The following is a 21915-nucleotide window of genomic DNA, read 5'->3' as shown; positions in this document are numbered from 1 at the left end:
TGTGAATGTTGGTCACGTGGTAGATGAAACCAGAGAGTTAGTAGTGGGGTACACTGAGATGGCAGAAATGCTGAATCAATACTTTGCCTCAGTTTTCATGGTGGAGGACAATAGTACCATTCCTATTGGAACAGGCAAATCAGAGACAGTAGATAGGGTAGAACTTAAAACAAACATCAATTAGGGAAAAGGTACTTAGCAAACTATTAGAATTGAGAACAGACAAGTCCCCCAGGCCTGATGGCCTACAATCTAGGGTAGTAAAGGAAATGGCGGCAGAGTTAGTAGATCCCATCAGTTACAATATTCCAAAATTCCCTGGACACGGGAAAGGTTCCAGTGGCTTGGAAAATGGCTAATATAAAGCCCTTATTCAAAAAGGGAGGGAGGCAAAATGTGAGAAATTATTGACCAGCTAGTTTAACATCTGTTGTTGGGAAAGTCTTAGAATCAATTATCAAGGAAGCAATATCTGGACATTTGGAAAGTCAAAATGCTATCCATCAGAGTCGTCATGGTTTTATGAAGGGCAAATCATGTTTGACTAATTTGCTAGAGTTCTTCGTAGATGTAACAGGCAAGGTGGATAATGGGGATGCTGCAGATGTAAGCTATCTGGAGTTCCGGAGGGTGTTTGATAAGGTGCCGCATGAAAGATTGATTCACAAGTTGGATCATGTGGAATGAGGGGTAACTTATTAACCTACATGGAAGACTGGCTGATGGACAGAAGACAGAGAGTCGGGAAAAATGTTTTTGTTTCTGGTTGACAAGATGTAACTAGTGGGGTACCACAAGGTTCGCTCCTTGGACCCCAGCTATTTACAATCTACATTAGTGACTTGGATACAGAAATAGAAAGCTCTCCAGCCAAATTTGTGGTTGATACAGAAATAGGTGGGATGGTAAATTGCAATGAGGACATAAGAACCTTACGAATGGATATAGATAGGTTAGGAGAGTGGGCCAAAATGTGGCAGATGGAGTTTAACATGGATAAGTGCGTGGTCATGCATTTGCGTTGAAAAAATGAGAAGTTGACCCATTATCTTAATGGGGAGAGACTTCGGGGTGCTCCGGTGCAGAGTCATCTATGTGTACTTGTTCTTGAGACACAGAACAATAGCACGTGGGTACAGCAGGCAATGAAGAAAGCAAATGGAATGCTGGCTTTTATAGCGAAAAGATTGGAATATAAAAAGTATGGAAGTATTGTTACAGCTATACAAGGTATTGATGAGACCGCACCTGGTGTACTGTGCACAGTTTTGAACCCCTTATTTGAGGAAAGATGTAGTGGCATTGGAGGCAGTTCAGAGGAGGTTCACTAGATTGATCTCAGAGATGAGGGGTTTGTCATATGAAGAGAGATTGAACAGTTTTGGCCTATTCTCACTGGAATTTCAAAGAATGAGGGGAGATCAAATTGAGGTATTCAAGATGATAAAAGGTGTGGGTAAAATAGACGTGGAGCGGATGCTTCCTCTTGTGGGGCATTCTGGGACGAGAGGTCATCGTCTTGGGATAAGGGGGTAGCGAATTAAAAACAGAGCTGAGGAGACGCTAGTTCTTCCAAAGGGTTGTGAATCTGTGGTATTCACTCCCCCGAAATGCAGTGGATGCTGAGACAGTGAGTAAATTTAAGCAGGAGTTAGACAGATTTTTAATTGGTAATGGGTTGAAGAGATATGGAGAGAAGGCAGGGAAATGGGGGTGAGGAGCATATCAGCCATGATCGAATGGCGGAGCAGACTCGATGGGCCGAATGGACTAATTCTGCTCCTATATCTTATGAACTTATGAAGGGTGTTGCCAGAGTTGGGGGATTTGAGCTATAAGGAGTGGCTGAACAGGCTGGTGCTGTTTTCCCTGGAGCGTCGAAGACTGAGAGGGGACCATATGGAGGTTTATAAAATCATGAGGGATATAGATACATTGAATAGCCAAATACCTTTCCCCAGGGTAGATTAGTCCCAAACTGGAGGGTATGGGTTTAAAGTGAGAGGGGAACGATGTAAAAGGCACCTGAGGAGCAACATTTTCATGCAGATGGTGGTGCGTGTATGGAATAAGCTGCCAGAGGAAGTGGTGGAGATTGGTACAATTACAGCATTTAAAAGGCATCTGGATGGATATATGAATAGGAATGGTTTAGAGGGATGTGAGCCAAATGCTGGAAAATTGGACTAAGATCAATTTAGGATATCTGATCAGCATGGATGGGTTGGATGAAATGGTCTGTTTCTTTGTTGTACATCTCTATGACTCTTTGACTCTATGACCTGGACTGGGACTAAGATCAATTTAGGATAACTGATCAGCATGGATGGGTTGGATGAAAGGGTCTGTTTCTTTGTTGTACATCTCTATGACTCTTTGACTCTATGACCTGGCTGACTTGCTTCCTGAAAGCAAGAACAGGAAGGGGTGATGAAAGGGCAGCTAGTAAAATGCCGAGACCAATACTGGGATGCAACAAATGAAGAGTCGAGCCCCAGTATTCAGATGTTGCTGTTGCATTATCAGAGCTGAAGCCTGAGGAGTCTCAGGTTTTGGTGATAGTTTTGTTGCTGGCATCTGCAGCCTCCTGGTGGAAGGCCTCTTTCACAGTCAACTCGATGGACATGCATCTGCCAGTGGGCATCAAGGTGCCCATCACTGGAGATGGCCATCTCCTCTGCCTTTTCCCCAAGACCGTGTGTGCTGTTGTGTCCTGGAAGGAGAATAAAGAAAGAATTGTGAGTGTGAGGGAATAGATTGCATGGCAATGGTACCATTGGTGTGCATGGGACACAGCCATGAGATGCCAACAAGCTAAATGGCGAGTGTCGATGGTGTAGAAGGGGTGTCTGGAGACAGAGGGAACAGGACATGGGAGGTGATGGCCTGGTGGTATCATCACTGGTCAGTAAATCCAGAGACCCAGGTCATGTTCTGGGGACCTGGGTTCAAATTCCGCCACGGCAGATGGTGGAATTTGAATTCAGTAAAAATCTGGATGACCACGAATCCATTGTTGATTGTTGGAAAAACCCATCTGATTCTCTAATTTCCTTTAGGGAAGGAAGCTAGCATCCTTACCTGGTCTAACCTACATGTGACTCCAGACACACAGCAATGTGGTTGACTCTCAACTGGGCAATAAATGCTGACCTAGCCAGTGACACCCTCATCCCATTAATAAAAAAATTGAAAAATAACCAACGTAAAGGGATAATAACATTTTTGCTGTAAACAAACTAAAAATGCTGGAGAAACTCAGCAGGTTGAACAGTGTCCTGTGCAGAGTTAACTGCTCTGACTTGAACAGACTAACTGAACTTGAAACATTAACTGTTTTCTCCTCACAGATGCTTCCAGAGCTGCTGAGTTTCTCCAGCAATTTCCATTTTTGTTTCAGATCTCCAACATCTGTAGTTCTTTGTTTCATTTTAGAGGAACAGTTAAACTGTTTGGAGATGAGTGTGACACAATTCCCTCTCATGCAGTGTAACATACTCTCTTCTCATACTGTGTCAAAGTTGCCATTACTTTGGCATTCCTGTAAATTGATCTGATGTGTGCAAAAAAAGTTCTGAAAAACATTGGTTTTTAAGGTAGTATTGCTGAAAATAGCACAATGAAAATTAAAATTATGACAGTGAACATTTTGGACAAAAACAGGCAGAATCGATCATCTCAACCACTTCCTGCTCTGGTGACCCGGGGATGTAAGCTACAAGGTTCAAGCTGGATGCAATTCTGATAGAAATGGCTGAATTTCTGGGCCAGCACAAATACTCTTGTCATCTTTAAAACTGCAACACTTTCACAGGGAGGCCAGTATGATACAAGCAAGTATTACAACTTTAATAAAGGTGGCTCAGTGGTTAGCATTACAGTCTCACAGGATCAGGCTGGAGTTAGATTCTAGCCTCGGGCAACTGTCTGTGTGGAGTTTGCACATTCTCCCCATGTCTGTGTGGGATTCCTCAGGATGCTCTGGTTTCCTCCCACAGTCCAAAGATGTTCAGCTTAGGGTGGATTGACCATGCAAAATTGCCCATAGTGTTCAGGGATGTGCAGGCTGTGTGGATTAGCCATGGGAGATGCAGGGTTACAGGGATGATGTGTGTGTGTGTGTGTGTTTTTTGCTCTTTGAAGGGTTAGTGTGGACTTGATGGGCTGAATGGCCTTTTTCCACATCATGGGGGTTTTATAATGTGTCTTGGAGTTTGTCATAACATAATGTTTATGCTGTACATCTTATTATTTCTTTTTAAGTTAAATTTACTCAAAATTTACCAATAATATGGCTGCTAACTTCACATCTCACCTGTCACGAGAATATCCCCCACGTGAATATCCCTGATGGTCTTTTCTCCCCAGGAATCACGGATGTGAAATTCGGTTTCATTGGCTTTGGCGATGAAGGCGTTCATGAGCAGCACCTGCTCACTGTAAAGAGAGAGAATTCATCATCATGGCACTTGGCAAAGGAGCTGGGGTGAGGCTGTAAAATGAATCACTTTTGAGACTATCGCTACTGCTAAAGCGAACTCTTCTGGAAAATAAAATCCAGTAGTGTTCGATTAAAGTGATGGAAGGTGTCATCTACAGTGCTATCAAACAGCACCTGCTCAGCAATAACTGGCTCAGTGACACCTAGTTTGGGTCCCTCTGGGGCCACTCATTTCAGCCTTAGTTCAAAAGAGTTGAATTGCAGAGGTGAGGTGAGAGTGACAGCCCTTGACATCAAGACTGCATGCGACTGAGAATGGCATCAAGGAGCCCTAGCAAAATTGAAATCAATTGGCATCAGGGGCAAGGTTTCTGCTGGTTGAGTCATGCCTGGCACAAAGGATGTTGGTTGTAGTTGTTGACGGTGGTCAATCGTCCCAGCTGCAGAACTTCTTTGCAGGAGTTCTTCAGGATAGTGTCCTAGGCTCAACCATCTTCAACTGTTTCAGCTCCTCCATTATAATGTCTGATGTTTGTTAACGATTGCAACATGCTGAAACAGTTTGTGTTCAAATGCAACAAGAGTCTGGACAATATCCAGGCTTGGGCTGACAAGTGGCAAGTAACATTTGTGCTTTACAAATGCCAGGCAATGACTGTCTCCAATAAGAGACAATCTAATCAGTGTCCCTTAACATTCAATGTTGTTATCATCACTGAATCTCCTGCTATCAAGGTTGCAGGCTTACCATTGACCAGAAACTCAATTGGACTTGCCACATGAACACCGTGTCTATAAGAGCAGCTCAGAGGGTAGGAATGCTGCAGTGAGTGACTCACCACCTGTCTCCCCAAAGCCTGTCCATTGTCTACAAAGTACAAAGTCAGGAGTGTGATGGAATACTCCCGTCTTGCCTGGACAGATGCAGCTCCAACGACATTCAGGAAATTTGATACCATCCAGGACAAAGCAGCCCACTTGATTTGCATCACATCCACAAGCATCACTCCCTCCACCACCGACACCCAGTAGCAGCAGTGTGTACTATCTACAAGATGCACTGCAGAAATTCACCAAAGACGCTTAGAATGCACTTTCCAATACAAGACCACTTCCATCGAGGACAAGGGCAGCAGATGTGTGGGAACACCACCACCTGCAAGTTCCTCTCCTAGCCACTCACCATCATGTCTTAGAAGTATATCGTCATTCCTTCACTGCCGCTGGGTCAAAATCCTGGAGTTCCCTCCTTAATGACACTGTGGATCTACCTACAGCACATGGACTGCAACGATTCAAAATTGTAGCTCACCGTCACCACTTCTCAAGGGCAACTAGGAATGGGTAATAAATGCTAGTCCAGCCTGCAGTGCCCACATCCCACAAATTAAAAAAAAATGTCCCATTTGGCCCGGATAAATGGTCCATTGGAAACATCCTCATAAAAGAGTTTGCTCTGTTAAATCATACTATTTAATAGTACTAAATATTTTAATGATGCATCTGGGGGAAGGTGCAGTCAGACATACTGCTGTCCTTACAGTCTCCAAGGTAACCTCTCACTAGATCAATTCAATTCTTATGATTTTTACCCCACCCGATTGATAGACGATTTTGTCCTTGTATTTGGCAGCCTCCAGTGATAGATCCATAAGAGAATTAGGCTCAAAGGCAAAAAACAGTCTCTCATGCCATTTTTGGGGAGTTTCTACCAGTAACACAAACAAGTTGTTTTCTCACACCAGGGAAACTCCCATACACTTGAGGCCTTCCTCTGATTCTAATCACCCTTCAGCCCCGTATCTCATCGAAAGCTCAGTCTCTCACCTACAATACATTTCAGGCCTCCACGTCCTTGATTCATTCATTGCTCCTTCCTCATGTGATTGGCCTCTTCTAACTCTAAATAAAATTTCTAAGTAGCGTCATGGAGTCATCGATTCATACAACAGGGAAACAAACCTTTCAGTACAACTCGTTCACACTGACCAGGAATCTCAATCTGACTTCGTCCCATTTGCCCAGCATAGATGATTGGGGTACCTTCTGGAGAAGGTGGGACCTGTACATGAAGGACGGGTTACACTTAAACTGGAGGGGCACCAATGACCTGGGCAGGAGATTTGCTCAAGTGCTTCAGGAGGGTTTAAACTAGTTTGGCAGGGGGATGGGAATCAGAGCTAGAGATAAGAGGAGAGGGTAATTGTCGAACGGGCTGAAATAGAATGCAGAGAGTCTGTCAGGAACGATACACATTCGGTAGGGCAAAGGAATGGATTAACCTGTGTCTGTTTCAATGCAAGGAGTGTCAAGAATAAGAGTGGTGAACTTAGAACTTGGATCAGTACTTGGAACTACGATGTTGTGGCCATAACGGAGACATGGATTTCATGGGCAGGATTGGTTGTTGGATGCTCCAGGGTTTAGATATTTTAAAAAGAACAGGGAGTGGGGTAAAAGAGGAGGGGGAGTAGCATTGTTAATGAGAGAGTGCATCACAGCTGCAAGAAAGGAGGTTGTTAAGGAGGGTTTGTCTACTGAGTCAGTGTAGGTGGGAGTCAGTAACAGGAAAGGAGCAGTCACTTTATTGGGTGGTTTCTATCGACCTTCCCCAATAGCAGCAGAGAGATGGAAGAACAGATTGGACAGCAGATCTTGGAAAGGTGCAGATGTAACAGTTGTTGTTATGGGTGACTTCAACTTTCCCAATATTGATTGGAACCTCCTTAGTGCTGATGGTCTGGATGGAGCCAATTTGTGTCAGGTGTGTCCAGGAAAGATTCCTGACTCAATATGTAGATACGCTGACTAGGGGGGAGGCCATATTGGATTTGGTGCTAGGCAATGAGCCAGGCCAGGTGTAAGATCTCTCGGTGGGACAGCATTTCGGTATCAGTGACTATAACTGCCTCACCTTTACCATAGCCATGGAGAGGGATAGGAACAGACAGTATGGGAAGGTATTTAATTGGGGGAAGGGAAATTATACTGCTGTTAGACAGGAGCTGTGGAGTATAAATTGGGAACAATTGTTTTACGGGAAATACACAACAGAAATGTGGAGGTTTTTTGAGGAGCACTTGTTGCAAGCGTTGTAAAACTTTGTCCCACTGAGATAGGCAAGGAATGGGAAGGTGAAGGAGCCTTGGATGACAAGAGAAGAGGAGCTTCTCGTCAAGAGGAAGGAGCAAGCTTACTTAAGGTTGAGGAAGCAACCTGTGGCACAGCTTTAGAGGATTACACGGTAGCTAGGAAAGAACTGAAAAATTGGCTGAGGAGAGATAGGAAGGGACATGAAAAAGCCTTGGTAGAAAGGTTTAAGGAAAACCCAAAGGCATTCTACACTTACTTGAGGAATAAGAGAAAGATCAGAGAGAGGGTAGGGCCGATCAGGGATATTGGAGGGAACCTGTGCCTGGAATCTGAAGAGGGGAGGCTCCTAAGTTTTTTTTGCTTCAGTATTCATTAGAGAGAGGGACTTTGTTGATCTTGAGAACACCGTGGAGCAAGTTAACAGGCTTGAACAGATTGATATTAAGGATGTGTGTGTGCTGGAAATTCTGGGAAGCATCAAAATAGATAGGTCCCCAGGACCAGGCCCGATATATCCAAGGTTACTATGGGAAGTGAGGAATGAGATTGCTGCACCTCTGGTGATGCTCTTTGCATCCTCACGCTACGTGGGAGTAGTACTGGCTGATTGGACAGAGGCGCATGTTGTTCCTCTATTCAAGAAAGGGAATAGGGAAATCCCTGGGAATTACAGACTAGTCAGTCTTACGTCTGTGGTAAGCAAGGCGCTGGAAGGGAATCTGAGAAATAGGATTTTTTTTATTAAAGATGGGTTTGTGAGGGCAGGTCATGCCTCACAAGCCTTATTCAGTTCTTTGAGGATGTGACAAGTCAAGTTGACGAAGGTGGAGCAGTGGATGTGGTATATATGGATTTCAGAAAGGCATTGGCTAAAGTTCTTCATGGTAGTTAGGAGGTATGGGATACAGGGAAATTTGGCATTTTGGCTTTAATTAACAGGTGGATTGAGTTTAAGACCTGCGAGGTTTTGCTGCATCTCTATCAAACCCTCATTAGACCACACTTAGGATATTGAGTCCAGTTCCGGTTGTCTCATTATAGGAAGGATGTAGATGCCATGGAGAGGGTGCAGAGGAGATTTTCCAGGATGCTGCCTAGATTGGAGGGCTTCTCTTATGAAGAGAGGTTGAGATAGCTCGTGCTTTTCACACTGGAGACAGAAAGGAAGAGAGGCGACTTGATAGATATGTACAAGGTAATGAGAGGCATAGATACAGTAGATAGCCAGAGACTTTTCCCCAGGGCAGAAATGGCTGTCAGGAGGGGGTCAAAATTTTAAGGTGATTGGAGGAAGGTAGAGGGGAGATGTCAGAGGTAGGTTCTTTATACAGAGAGTGGTGGGTGTGTGGAATGTACTGCCAGCATTGATAGTAGAGTCAGAGACATTAGGGACATTTAAGCGACTGCTAGACAAGCACATGGACAGCAGTAAATTGAGGGGTGTGTAGGTTAGCCTGATCTTAGATTAAGATAAATACTCGGCACAACATCATGGGCCGAAGGGCCTGTACGGTGCTGTATTGTTCTATGTTTACCTTAAGCCTATGTCCTCTAGTTTTGACCTCGCCCAACCTCGGAAAAAGACCTTGACTATTCACCCTCTCCTTGTCCCTCGTAAACCTTTATAAATTCAGCCCTCAGTGTCTGATGTTCCAGGGAAAAAAGCCCCAGACTGTTCAGCCTTTCCTATAACTTAGCCACAAGAGGTTAGCATAAACTTGGCAAGCATAATTTTATGATTTCTAAAAAAAAAATCTTAAATCTCAAACAAAAACAGAAGTAGCTGGAAAAGCTCAGCAGGTCTGGCTGCATCTGTGCAGAGAAATCAGAGTTAACGTTTCTGGTCCGGTGAACTTTCCTCAAAACACAAGCAAGACCCTTCTAACGAAGGGTACCGGATCTGCAACGTTAACTTTGATTTCTCTTCACAGATGCTCCCAGACTGGCTGAGGTTTTCCAGCCACTTCTGTTTTCGTTTCTGACTTAGACCGGCATCCGCAATTCTTTCAGGTTTTTACCTTAAATCTCAACCCTCCACTGTGCTTCCAACTTGCCTAGTCCTGGTTCAAACGAGAGCCCGTCCTACAATGGGAATCACTCTGCCCTCAGGTACCGTGGATTGATTATGGTTTGAATCTGACACTCTGGGGCTCACATACTACATGAATGGTAAGTGTACGAATGATCCACAGACTTAGGTACCACTGTTTTCTGTAGAGACAAGATTTCCAGGACAACCTGTTCCCCCTCTCACTCCACCCACCACCAGCAGACAGAATTGTGAGAAGGTGAATAGGACTGATTGATATTTGCCCCTTTGGAATTCCGTGTGTGATCAGAGTAGAGGTGAAGCCTGGAGGAGTTGGTATTCTGATCGTTTTGATTGGGTTCATCCCTAAACAGGGATTGTGCAGAAGAGTTTGGTGAAGAATGTTAAACTCTCAACACTGAATGCCTCACGCATGTTTCATTTCTCCCAGTCACCTGTTGTTCAACCGCAATATCTCATACAACATGCCGGCTGTTGTAACTCTGGTAACACAGTGGCCTTTCCGTGTTGAGGCGGTCAAGAGTGCAGTTCTACTGACTTGCTCCACATGTCACCGAAACTATGAGGTAACTTCATTGTAATAGCACCGCAGTAACTGAGATTAGTCTGAGTAAATACTCATTGCCAATGTTTCATCAAAAATAAAGAATGTCTGTGTTTAATTGCACTGGCTGTTTTCATTGCTGTTTTCTCTTTCACCTTGCAGTAGCTACAACAACTCAGTCCAATTCAAATTATCTGCATAAACGTAACCGATGCTTCCTGGTTGACTTTAATTGATATTCTGAACTGATAGGAGGAGTTCAATCCAGTTAAATAATACAGCCTGACTCACTAATGGCTTCCTCCAGTGCAGACCGTGGTGTTGTCACTGGACAGTAATCCGGAACTCCCAAGTTAATGTTCTGGGGACATCAGAGGAAGTGATGGATGTGGCACAATTACAACATTTAAAAGACATTAGGATAAGTACATGAATAGGAAAGGTTTGGAGGGATATGGGCCAGGAGCAGTCAAGGTGGGACAAGTTTAGTTTAGGAATATGTTCAGCATGGACTGATTGGACTGGAAGGGTCTGTTTCCATGCTGTATGACTCTATGATGATATTTGAATTCTATAAAACTCTGAACTGAAGAGCTAGTTTAATCGTGACCATTGTTGATCTGGTTCATTAATGTCCTTTAGGGATGGAAATTTGCCATCTACTCCTGGTCTGGCCTACAGGAATCACAGCAATTTGGTTGACTCTGAACTGCTCTCTAGGCAATTGGGAATGGGCAATAAGTGCTGGTCTAGCCTGAGAGTTCGATATCCTGGGGAGAGAAAACAAAAAATGACAAAAAAAAACATTTGAAGTGGTAGCAATAACAGCCAGGCTGTGTGTTAGAGTTTTCCCTGGTCCATGTGTGTTGCTATAATACAATGAGTGTTTCCTCAGACCAATCCTTGCTTTGCCTCGTGCTAAAATGTCAGGATTACAATTTGTAACTGGTGCTGCAGGATCATTCCTGTTGCGAGAAGAGGGAGTTCCTTCCAAGGAAGTAGTGGGGATGACTGAGCAGCAGCCTTACCTGGTCAGGCCTACATGTGACTCACAGCTCCCCAACAGTGGTGTCATCTTGTAGCTGCCCTCTGAAATAGCCTTGCAAGCCTTCACCTGAAAAACAATTAGGGATGGACATATCCCGTGAAAGAATAAAACAAAATGGTCGATGTATGGTATAGTATATTTTTGTCACTGGCCTGACTTCAGGAATAATGCTGCAATTGAAAGGTGCTTGAAATTTGTCTTGTTCTTCCCAGATGCTGTAGTTCACGGCACCACAAATAATTTGTTTTCTCAGTTGTCTGAAGACACTTTGCAGACCTTGCTGACATCATCGGGAATCATATTACACGTTCTAAAGGACATGAGGCTCCAGCTTAAGAATGGAGAGAGCGACAGCAGTGTTGTTGGTTTGGACGACAGCAGTGTCTTTAGAGTCAGCAACAGTGGAAGCCAACCATTTAAAACATCACACCATCACGTTGCAGTAAGTTTAACATTGTTTTGTTCACACAAACCTTGGTAAATGCCTAGAACCTACTGCCAGAGGTGGTGGTGGAAGCATACACAATAGCAGCATTCAAGAAGCAACTGGACAAGCACATGAATAGGAAGGGAATAGAGAGACCTAGATCCTGTAAGTGCGGACAGTTTTAGCATGGAATAGCAAAGTGTGTCAGCATAGGCTCGGAGGGCAAAAGGGCCTATTCTTGTGCTGTATTGTTTTTTGTTTCAAAAGAACGATTCACTTTAAGGGAGAAGAGTACCTCTTAATGTCCAGCAGATTCAGTTTCCATCAGCAAATGTGTATTCATTACCCATGACGAGAAATCATCAGTTTTATCTTCAACCATTGCCTGGGCCTGTAGGTCAATTGCTTCAGACTTGCTAATATCAGGTAGCAAGTTTGCTAACGCACACCGTGAGTTTATCAGCAGTGCCCATCATAGAATAACTAATTTCATCCTCTTCCTTGTATGTCAGTTACAGAGGTCTAAAATCAATTGTTCTTGACTAAATCTGTTAAGAAACTTGAATTTTTGTTAGCGCGATGCTGCAATTTCCCTTTTACGATTGTGTAATCTTTATAAATATACCTTAGTGAAGTTGTGGATAAGTATGGTCCAATGGCTGTTCAGTGCAGCTGAAGCGTTGAGATTGAGATTTGGCAGTGACAAATACAAGTCTTATGGGAATTCATCCATGAAATTGCTTCACACACTGGCATTATGCCAGTTAGAGAGCTTTTAAAGCAACGCTACAATGCAATTAGAATTGGAATACGTTTTCAAGCAACCCAGCATCATTTCATCATTGCCAAAGCTGAGAGTTAACCTTTGAATATCTATCGACACTGTTGTTCAATCTTTATATCACCTCTGTCTACAGAAGCTAATCTGTTTCTTAATTGAATGCTTCCCTCACTTATTGACCCATTCTAATCAGATCTTGCCCAAGTTTCTTTTCATTCATGGGATTTGGGCATCGCTGGCTGGGCCAGCGTTTATTGCCCATCCCTTGTTTGCCCCAGAATGGTGATGGTGAGCTGCCTTCTTGAGCCACTGCAGTTTTTGGAGTGTAGAGACGCCTACACTTGCTGTTGGACCCAATGATAGTGAAGGAAAGATGAAATAATTCCAGGGTCAGGACGGTGAGTGGCTTGGAGGGGAACTTGCAGATACATAGTAACTCATTCCTATATATCTGCTGAAACTTTATTGCTGGAACAGCACAGCAGGTCAGGCAGCATCTAGGGAACAGAAGATTCGACGTTTCGGGCACATGCCCTTCTTCAGGAAGGGCATGTGCCCTTCCCGTTTCTGCTACCCGTTTCCTCTGGATGGTAGATGTGTTGGGTTTGGAAGGTGCTGTGTAATAACTCTTGGCAAGTTTCCATAATACACCTTTTTAAAATAATACATACTGCTGTCAATATGCATCAGAGGTGGGGGGAGTGAATGCTGAAGGTAGAGAAGAGTGCTTATCAGAAAGGCTGCTTTGTCCTGGAATGTATTGAGTTTCTTGAGTGTTGTTGGACCTGCCAGTGGGGAGTATTCCATCACACCCCTGGTTTGTGCTTTGTAGCTGGCGGACAGACTTTTAGGAAACCTCCAACTTCACTTCCTTCAATCTCTACTCTGTTGTAACTATTTACGTGATGAATGCTAGAACTTTGTACACTAGTATTAATGAGCTAGTCATCGCAGTGTCCTTAACACGCCAACACACATTGTGATTCCTTTCTGGAATATCTGCTGAATACTTTTCATTTTTGTCTTCTAGTTGCCTGCTGAGGATGTGTGTCTGGCTGCAGCAATCAAATCAGGAGGTGCAGTATTTGATTCTTCAAAGTTCATCTCACAAAGTGAAAATTTCCTCCAATTATTTAGTCACCGAGTCACCAGGAATCATAAGGACAGCAAGTGTGAAACTTGCCAGCCCACTGCAGGTTGAAATGGTTTCACGCTTGCTATCTGAGTTGACTGCCTTTAGCAAAGAGAATGTCCAATAATTATAGTGCGAGGAGCACATAATGAGAAATGTATCCTACAGACTGTAACACCCATGGAATTAAAGGTCTTTTTTTCACATTCATAACATTATTGCAGACCACATCATCACGCGTTACTCGAAGATAAAAATGATTGCAAGTGAATGATTCAAGCAGCATACATTTCAGTCTGTGTCTTATTTGTACTGTCAGCCTATTGTTGGATTTATTTTCCTAGCACAGCAGTGGGAGAATATTTTTAATACTCCACAAATCATTGTTGATCTCTGTACAAAATATCCTTGAAGGTTCACCAGAATTAATCAATGTGGATGATAAGTGGAAGCTAAGCCGGGCAGGTAAAACGCACTTCAGAAAGGCAAGCTCGGAAACTCATGGTCTGACATTTCAGCTGAACAAAGATGGTTAGTCTAACTGTGCTGCACAGATAACTGTGTCTGGGCATATGCCATCCATGCAATTTAATATGGGCTGTCAGCAAACATTTGATTTCTTCATTTTCAACTTATTGAATTTACTGAATCGTTCTGCAGTAGAAACAGACCCAAAGGCTTGGAGCTGCTGAAGAAGCACAGAACAGCAGGACTTATTTTATAATGGGTGATAGAATATGTTTGATAAGTTCATCATGCAAGAAATGGTCTTCCGCAAATTTGACTTGCAAATCTTGAAATAATATTGAGGTCCAAAATCCTTTCAAACATAATTTACAGAGCGCAGGGTCCACATTATTGGGTGAATGTTGCATTGTGCTGTGATAGTTTGTCAGTCTTGTTGAGTTTACTCTTGTTCACAATGGGTGTCAAAAGCTGGTTGGCTTACCAAGCAAGGTGAAGAGATTCAGTCACTTGAAAGAACAGCGATTCTATCACATTCACTGGCAGGCATGATCAAGTAGCAAGAAACATTCTGGTTAACATGGCAGTGAAATTATATCTACTGCTCCTTCAATAAAGCTGCAAACCTTAGCAAGCACCTTCATTAATCCAATTAGATTAAATTAGTTATGGAAATAATATTCAGAAGATCAAGGAAGACAACAGTTCGTTGAGTAGCAGTAATAGTTTACTACCCGAATTGTAAATATCTCAATTTTGCATAAAATGTGTGCCTTTTTATTTTGTCTCTCAATTAATACTGTAACTACATTCCTTATCTCTGACACACTTTGTTATAATTAAATTAATACTGGATTTTTTGGTAAATGTAGATTATCAATTTCAGTGAGGTATGTTATCAGTAAGTGAATTGTAGCTATCATTTCCCCTTTAGACATTGAATGTCCTGAAATACAGCTTTCATATTTTGTGCTGGCTTGAGGAATGTATAAATAGTATGACCTGCAGGTTTTCTTTGTTTGTTCATTAGATTTCAAAAATGTGTAATTCAGAGAAAGCAACGTTTTGATTATATCTTGTAATTCTCAGTTTTCAGTTTTGTTTCCTTCTACTAGTGAAGTTACTTTATTCGAACGTTGTGATAAGTTTCATTCATTATAATTCTGCAGTTGGAGGGGACTAAATCTTGCACATGTTTTCAATGTCATATTTCTCCCATACCTCATCAATACCATGCACTTTTATATTTGGTTGTGTTTATGGATTTTTTAAAAATAAAATTAGGTTAGAACTTCCAGTGTGCACCTAGTTTTAATTTGGAAGTGGTTTGGTTTGTTATTAATTTATGGAGAAGGATTATCAAAGCATGCTATGTCTTGTACGAGGCAGATATAAACGAAATAAATTTCAGATTCAAGTTGGGTTTGTGCAACCCATCCTGTCACGGTTTCTGTTTTGTTTGATGTTCTTGACAAAAAAAAATTCTCTTTCAAAATCCCATGGTGATTACCATACATCAGTCTGGTTAAAACGGAATCCGAAACATCTCTCTGTCAAACTTGCATCAACATCTAGCAACATTTTACCAACTAAGATCAGGCTCATTTTAATTTTCTTATAAAGAATTTAGATAATGCCAGTATTAAGGAGCAAAGGATTTTTCTGTTCAGATTCACACATTAAAGCAGCTTATCACTGACCTAAATGGGCTTCACTGTGTAAACATTGAAGCTTTTTTGAAATAAGTGGTGGTGGATGGCTTGATCACCATTTTAACCTCCCACCTGGTTGGTATTTCCATTGGGTTCCATTGAAGGTTAAAGCTGGCACATAATGAGGCAGCACTGCCTCTTTATATTCAGGCAGGTACCTGGTCTATGCTTGAACTATCTTTTAATCCTTAGGAACATAGCAAATAGAAACGGGATTAGCAATTCAGCCCACTGACTTTGCTCTGTGATCGTAGATCATCATCAATATCAATGCCATTTTCCTGAATTATCGCCATATCTGTAACATTAGAAATTTATTGATCTCTGTTTTGAATCTATTCCAAGTCTCAGCTTCCCTAACCCCCTGAGATGGAGAATCGCAAAGATTCTCTACCCTCTGACTGAGAATACTATGGCCATTTCTGACCAGTCCACCATTTATTATCTGTCTCTAATTGTCTTTGAGAAGTTGGTGGTGAGGGGCCTTCTTGAATCACATTAGCCATAGTGCCGTTAGGGAGACAGCTCCAAGATTGTGACCCTGTGCCATTGAAGTGATGGGATGACTTGTAGCTTGGAGGGAACAGCCACAGCCTTGCTGTGTTCAGTCCTCTCAGTGTCACAATGGATGGCTGCTGCTGTGGAAAGCGAGTTACCGAAATAGATTCTGCCACGCTCGAGACCAGAATCACGCCAGATTTTGGATATTTCCCGGTATTGGGCAGAGCAGTTCTAAACAAACTGGGTTGGGGAGTGGAGGATGTCAGAAGTCACTTGAGTAGGCAATAGAACCATGAGTGAAGTGGTAAAGCTAGGAACTAGTCTGGAGCAATGCCTTGTCGACAAAGTGCCAACATGAATTGTCCAAGTAACTTACAGGTGTTTGAATTTAATCAATTAAAATTGCATGACAAACTTTGAAACTTGTCCAGTTTTCCTGATACCACCAGTTTTCAGGTGTTTGGATTTGAGGTACTCTGTCTGTAAAAACAGTTGTGGTGCATTGTTGGTGCTGGGACTGAATGCAAGTGGATGATGAGCTGATCAAGTATAGTGTCCTGCTTATTGGACAGCATCAATGCAAACACAAAGCATTGGATCGATCTTCGTTTCTGTGCCCAGGAGTTACAGACAAGGATGTGGACCCAATATGGAGAGGCAAATGGGAAAGGAAGGACTGCATACACTTCAAACAATAGAAGCAGGTCAGCATTCACTTGTCTGTAATGGGCTCTTGTAGCACAGTGGTAGTGACTTTAACCACTGGGCTAAGGAAAATGCAAGTTGACGTCCCACATGGTACACAGATGATTTACAAACAAATGCTGACCTATTATTTTCATCCAGTCGCAAAGCAATAGCTTTCAGGGAGATGAAGAACGAACAATCATCCTCGAAGATGTTTGCACACTATGAACCAAGCAAGATCTGGTATTGACATGTGCTGCCTCCCCCCATATGGCTGTGGTGTGGAGATGCTGGTGTTGGGCTGGGGTGGACAAAGTCAGAAGTCGCATGAAGTTATAGTCCAACAGGTTTATTTGAAATCACAAAAGCTTTCAGAGCGTTGCTCCTTCATCAGGTGAAATGACTTGCCCGGATAGAGAAGGAAGGTTTGGCAGTCATATTGGACTCTGGAAGTTCCATCAATACATAAATTTGTAATAATTATGAACCACTAATCCCTGCTGGCTCTACTTAAAGAAGACAAGGCAGTGTCACCCATAGCTTCAGGTCAAATTCAGCAGTGGGCTCTAATACTAACTACATATCATTACAAAGCGGAACACCATCCAGGAGGCCGAGTCGTAAATGCAGATGCATTGAGCTGCCTCCCACTGGTAGGTACACCACCAGTAGTACCGCCACTGGAAGAGTCTGTAATGTTTTTAAATTTTCTGGATACACTTCTAGTCACAGCTGACAATAGCAGACATTGGATGCAGAAAGATCTGAACCTGGCAAACTGAAACAGCTGCTGGTGATGGGTGTAACCAAGGGCCATCAAAACCAGAACTGAAAGCGTTTTGGACCCGGAGAGACCAGATGACAGTAGAGAGTGGCATATTATTATGGAGAGCAAGAGTGATTGTCCCAAGTAAAGGTCACCACCAGATCCTGGCTGGAGTCCACCGGGGTCATCCAGAAATTTATAAAATGAAGATGTTAGTGTGAAGATATGACTGATGGCTAAGATTGGATGCAGATATAGCTGTATTGATGGGGCAAATGAGTTGGAGGTTGGCTTGCATGAGATGGCAATATCTTATAGTCTCAGATAGCAACATATTATAGTCACACATAGCAATATCTTACAATCCCACATAGCAATATCTTCTAGTCCCACACAATAATATCTTATAGTCCTACATAGCAATATCTTATTGTCCCACATAGCAATACCTTATAGTTTCACACAGCAATATCTTCTAGTCCCACACAGCAATATCTTAGTTTCAGATAGCAATATCTTCTAGTTCCATACAGCAATATCTTATAGTCCCACATAGCAATATCTTAGTCTCAGATAGCAATATCTTATAGTCTCACATAGCAATATCTTCCAGTCCCACACAATATCTTATAGTCCTACATAGCAATACCTTATAGTCTCACACAGCAATATCTTCTAGTCCCACATAGCAATATCTTATAGTCTCAGATAGCAATATCTTCTAGTTCCATACAGCAATATCTTAGAGTCCCACACAGCAATATCTTATAGTCTCAGATAGCAATATCTTATAGTCTCACACAGCAATATCTTATTGTCCCACACAATAATATCTTATTGTCCCACATAGCAATATTTTCTAGTCTCACACAGCAATATCTTATAGTCTCACATAGCAATATCTTATAGTCTCACACAGCAATATCTTATAGTCCCACATAGCAATACCTTAAGTCACAGATAGCAATATCTTCTAGTCCCACATAGCAATATCTTAAGTCTTAGATAGCAATATCTTATTGTCCCACACAGCAATATCTTGTTCCTGATGAAGGGCTTATGCCCGAAACATCGATTCGCCTGCTCCTTCAATGCTGCCTGACCTGCTGTGCTTTTCCAGCATCACACTCTCGACAGCAATACTACATGGTCCCACATAGAAATATCTTTTAGTCTCACAAAGCAGGCCAAATGTGCTGAATTTCTAAATGATGTAACCAATGATGAGACTTTCACATTTAAATTGATTATTAAATAGTTACAATTTGGCAGATTTTATTTGAGGCTATCAGCGATTAATTCATTCTGATAATTTGACATCTTTTGATGTAAAATTCTTAAGTCAAAGAGAAAATTACATTTAGAGGAAAGCTCATACATCCTTCCTCACCACACCCCACTTACACACACATTTCCAAATCTTAGAACACCCACTGAACAACTTTGGTACTCGGGACGCCAGCCCAAAGCTATGAAACCCAGCTCACGGCAAGATCCCACAGCTACAGAATCGATACTGACCACCTCCTCTCTACCTCCACCCCCAGCCCTCTCCCTGGGCCAGCAAGTAGTTTTAGTGAGACTCCCCTCCCCCAATGCTGGGTGTAACTGTGAAGGTTTTTGGAAGATGAAGATTTATGGGATGCGTTGAACATTTGTGAAATTATGGGAAGTGTTGAATTGGTGATTTGTGCCAGAGTAGTCCTACAGCGCTGTAGTCCTCTCATTTTCAGCATCATTAAGGGCACTAGTGTACAGTGATCATTCCCTCCCTCCATCTTCCATGTGTTCTCTCTTTGTGGTGAAAGCCTTTCATTCACTGATCTTGGACGTGGTGGTGATATTCCCATACTCAGGCTATTAATAACAGTGAGTGTGACAGATTAATGCTTATATTGTACTTGACAATAAAAAGATTTTTTTATAGGTTATGTTACTGTTCCCATTATTCTGACCACATAAAATTGACTCTTGTCGGTAGAGTGAGAGTTTGCCACTTCCCACACTGCTTTGAAGTTTGCTTAGCTATACAATAACCACAGGCTGCCTTTAAACAGAGGGGTGATTGTAAGTGCCAGGAGCTATGCAGTGAGTCAGTTATGGTTGTGTCTATCTAAGTCCACCCACTTTCATTAAGTTCACACCCACAGCATTTGGTCTGAACATTTTGTGGCTGAGTCAAGAGTCTTAACTTAAAGGCTAAATTCACATTCCAATCTCTGGTCACCATTGTATTTTACGTCCGACAGTGACTACAGTACCAATAGTGACCTCCACTGAATGTAAGGAGCTTTGAGGTATCCCGTGTGAGGCGCCACATAAATGTACGTCTTTCTTCTCTCTTTTTGTGTTGAAGACGGTGCACTTGCATAGCTTTTATTCAGCCCGTCCCTTTTTAACTTTTCAGGAGGGAAAGGTGCCATCAGGAGATAGACTTCCCATTGCACACCCTTCAGGTTTTGTCGATGGTGGGGGGGGGGGGGGGCGGTTGTATCGCTTTCTCCCCTGCCCCTTTATCAATGAACTTTTATTTTGTATTTGCAGAGAGAGCATTAGAGCACGTTTCATGATCTGAGGATTTCTCAAAACGCACACCGGGGAGTGTTTGAAACGTTGTTATGTAAAACAAAAAGAAACCAAAACGTAGCAACCGATATTTGCAGGCCACTGTTTCCATAAACAGTGATGTGATAAATGAGGGGAAACGGAATGGCTGGAGGGTAAAGGACCTGAGGTGAAATGAGGAGACCTTGGTTCGCACAGTGATGTGGAGAGTACAGCCCGAGGCTTACCAGAAGCCGATTTAATCATCACATTGACAGAGACTTGAATAAATACTCGAAGAGGGAAAGCAATTACAGGGCTATAGGAAAAGAATATGAAACTAGGCTGAATCCGAAGACTGGACCCATGCACAAGAAGCAAATGGTCCTCTGTCTGGGCTGTATCGTGTTATGCTTCCCTGGCCCCAAGATTAATTCCATGACGTGTTGGGAGCAGAGAGGAAACCAGCCTGACATCCCACAGGAAACCACAAATGAACTCAAAACGCTTGCTGACAGACTGTAACTCAGTCACCTCAAGACTGCTTTATTTCTAGAATATTTTCCTAATCAACCTGTTCAGATATCAGGAGGGACTTGAACACAGACCTCCTGCCTCAAAGGTAAGGACACTGCCACCCGCATCACAAGAGCCCCTCGTTGTTTTGATTCTGGGATTTCCATTCAGTCAAGAGCAACATGATCGCCATTGACCCGCGGGATACAATCTCAGCTCCTTACTTAAAGGGACACTCCACCCATGGAGCATGAAGGTTTTATTTTGGAGTTAGAGGCCAAAGGGATGTCGTTGGCATCCCAGATGGTAAAAGCAGTAAGTGCTGCCACTTACTGTGAAAAGTCCGAGAGAGAGAGAGAGACAGGAGGAAGAGGCCCACAGCCGAGACCTAAAAGTGTGCTGAATGTAAGAACATGAGAACTAGGAGCAGGAGTAGGCATTTGACCCATTGAGCCTGCTCCCCCATTCTATAAGATTGTGGCCAACCTGCCAGCTCACCATAACCCTTAATTCCTTTACTGTTCAAATATCTATCTTTGCCTTAACAGCATTCATCAAGGTAGCCTCAACTGTTCACGGTGCAGGGAATTCCACACATTCACAACCCTATGGGTGAAGAAGTTCCTCGTCAACTCAGTCCAAAACCTGCTCCCCCTTATTTTGAGGATATGCCCCCTAGTTCTAGTTTCACCCGTCAGTGGATACAACCTCCCTGCTTCTATCTTATCCATTCCCTTCATAATTTTATATGTTTCCATGTGATCCCCCCCCCCCCCCCCACCCCCACCCATTCTTCTAAATTCCAATAAGTGTAGTCCCAGTCTGCTCAACCTCTCCTCATAAGGCAACCCGCTCAGCTCTGGGATCAACCAAATCATCTGCCGACATTTCCGCCACCTCCAAAAAGACCCCACCACCAGGGATATATTTCCCTCCCCACCCCTTTCCGCCTTCCGCAAAGACCGTTCCCTCCGTGACTACCTGGTCAGGTCCACGCCCCCCTACGACCCACCCTCCCATCCTGGCACTTTCCCCTGCCACCGCAGGAACTGTAAAACCAGCGCCCACACCTCCTCCCTCACCTCCATCCAAGGCCCCAAAGGAGCTTTCCACATCCACCAAAGTTTTACCTGCGCATCCACTAATATCATTGATTGTATCCGTTGCTCCCGATGCGGTCTCCTCTACATTGGAGAGACTGGGCGCCT

General features: G+C 43.0%; 1 protein-coding gene and 1 long non-coding RNA gene across 2 annotated transcripts in view; both read left to right on the top strand.

The window, feature by feature from the left end:
- LOC122560484 overlaps positions 1-15422 on the top strand; it is a 429307-nt gene extending 413885 nt beyond the window's left edge. Inside the window, exons 74-77 of the mRNA XM_043711128.1 lie at positions 4369-4486; positions 10015-10150; positions 11430-11618; positions 13415-15422. Coding sequence (XP_043567063.1) covers positions 4369-4486; positions 10015-10150; positions 11430-11618; positions 13415-13585 — 614 coding nt within the window. The 3' untranslated portion in view covers positions 13586-15422. The remainder of the gene's footprint in view (positions 1-4368; positions 4487-10014; positions 10151-11429; positions 11619-13414) is intronic.
- A 4417-nt stretch (positions 15423-19839) lies between these two features.
- The window catches only part of LOC122560378, a 16033-nt gene continuing 13957 nt past the window's right edge, over positions 19840-21915 (top strand). Inside the window, exons 1-2 of the long non-coding RNA XR_006314727.1 lie at positions 19840-19971; positions 20192-20813. This is a non-coding gene — a long non-coding RNA (uncharacterized LOC122560378). The remainder of the gene's footprint in view (positions 19972-20191; positions 20814-21915) is intronic.

Source organism: Chiloscyllium plagiosum, chromosome 21, assembly GCF_004010195.1.
Source record: "Chiloscyllium plagiosum isolate BGI_BamShark_2017 chromosome 21, ASM401019v2, whole genome shotgun sequence".
Classification (NCBI taxonomy): Eukaryota; Metazoa; Chordata; class Chondrichthyes; order Orectolobiformes; family Hemiscylliidae; genus Chiloscyllium; species Chiloscyllium plagiosum.
This window is presented reverse-complemented; position numbering and strand designations above follow the sequence as displayed.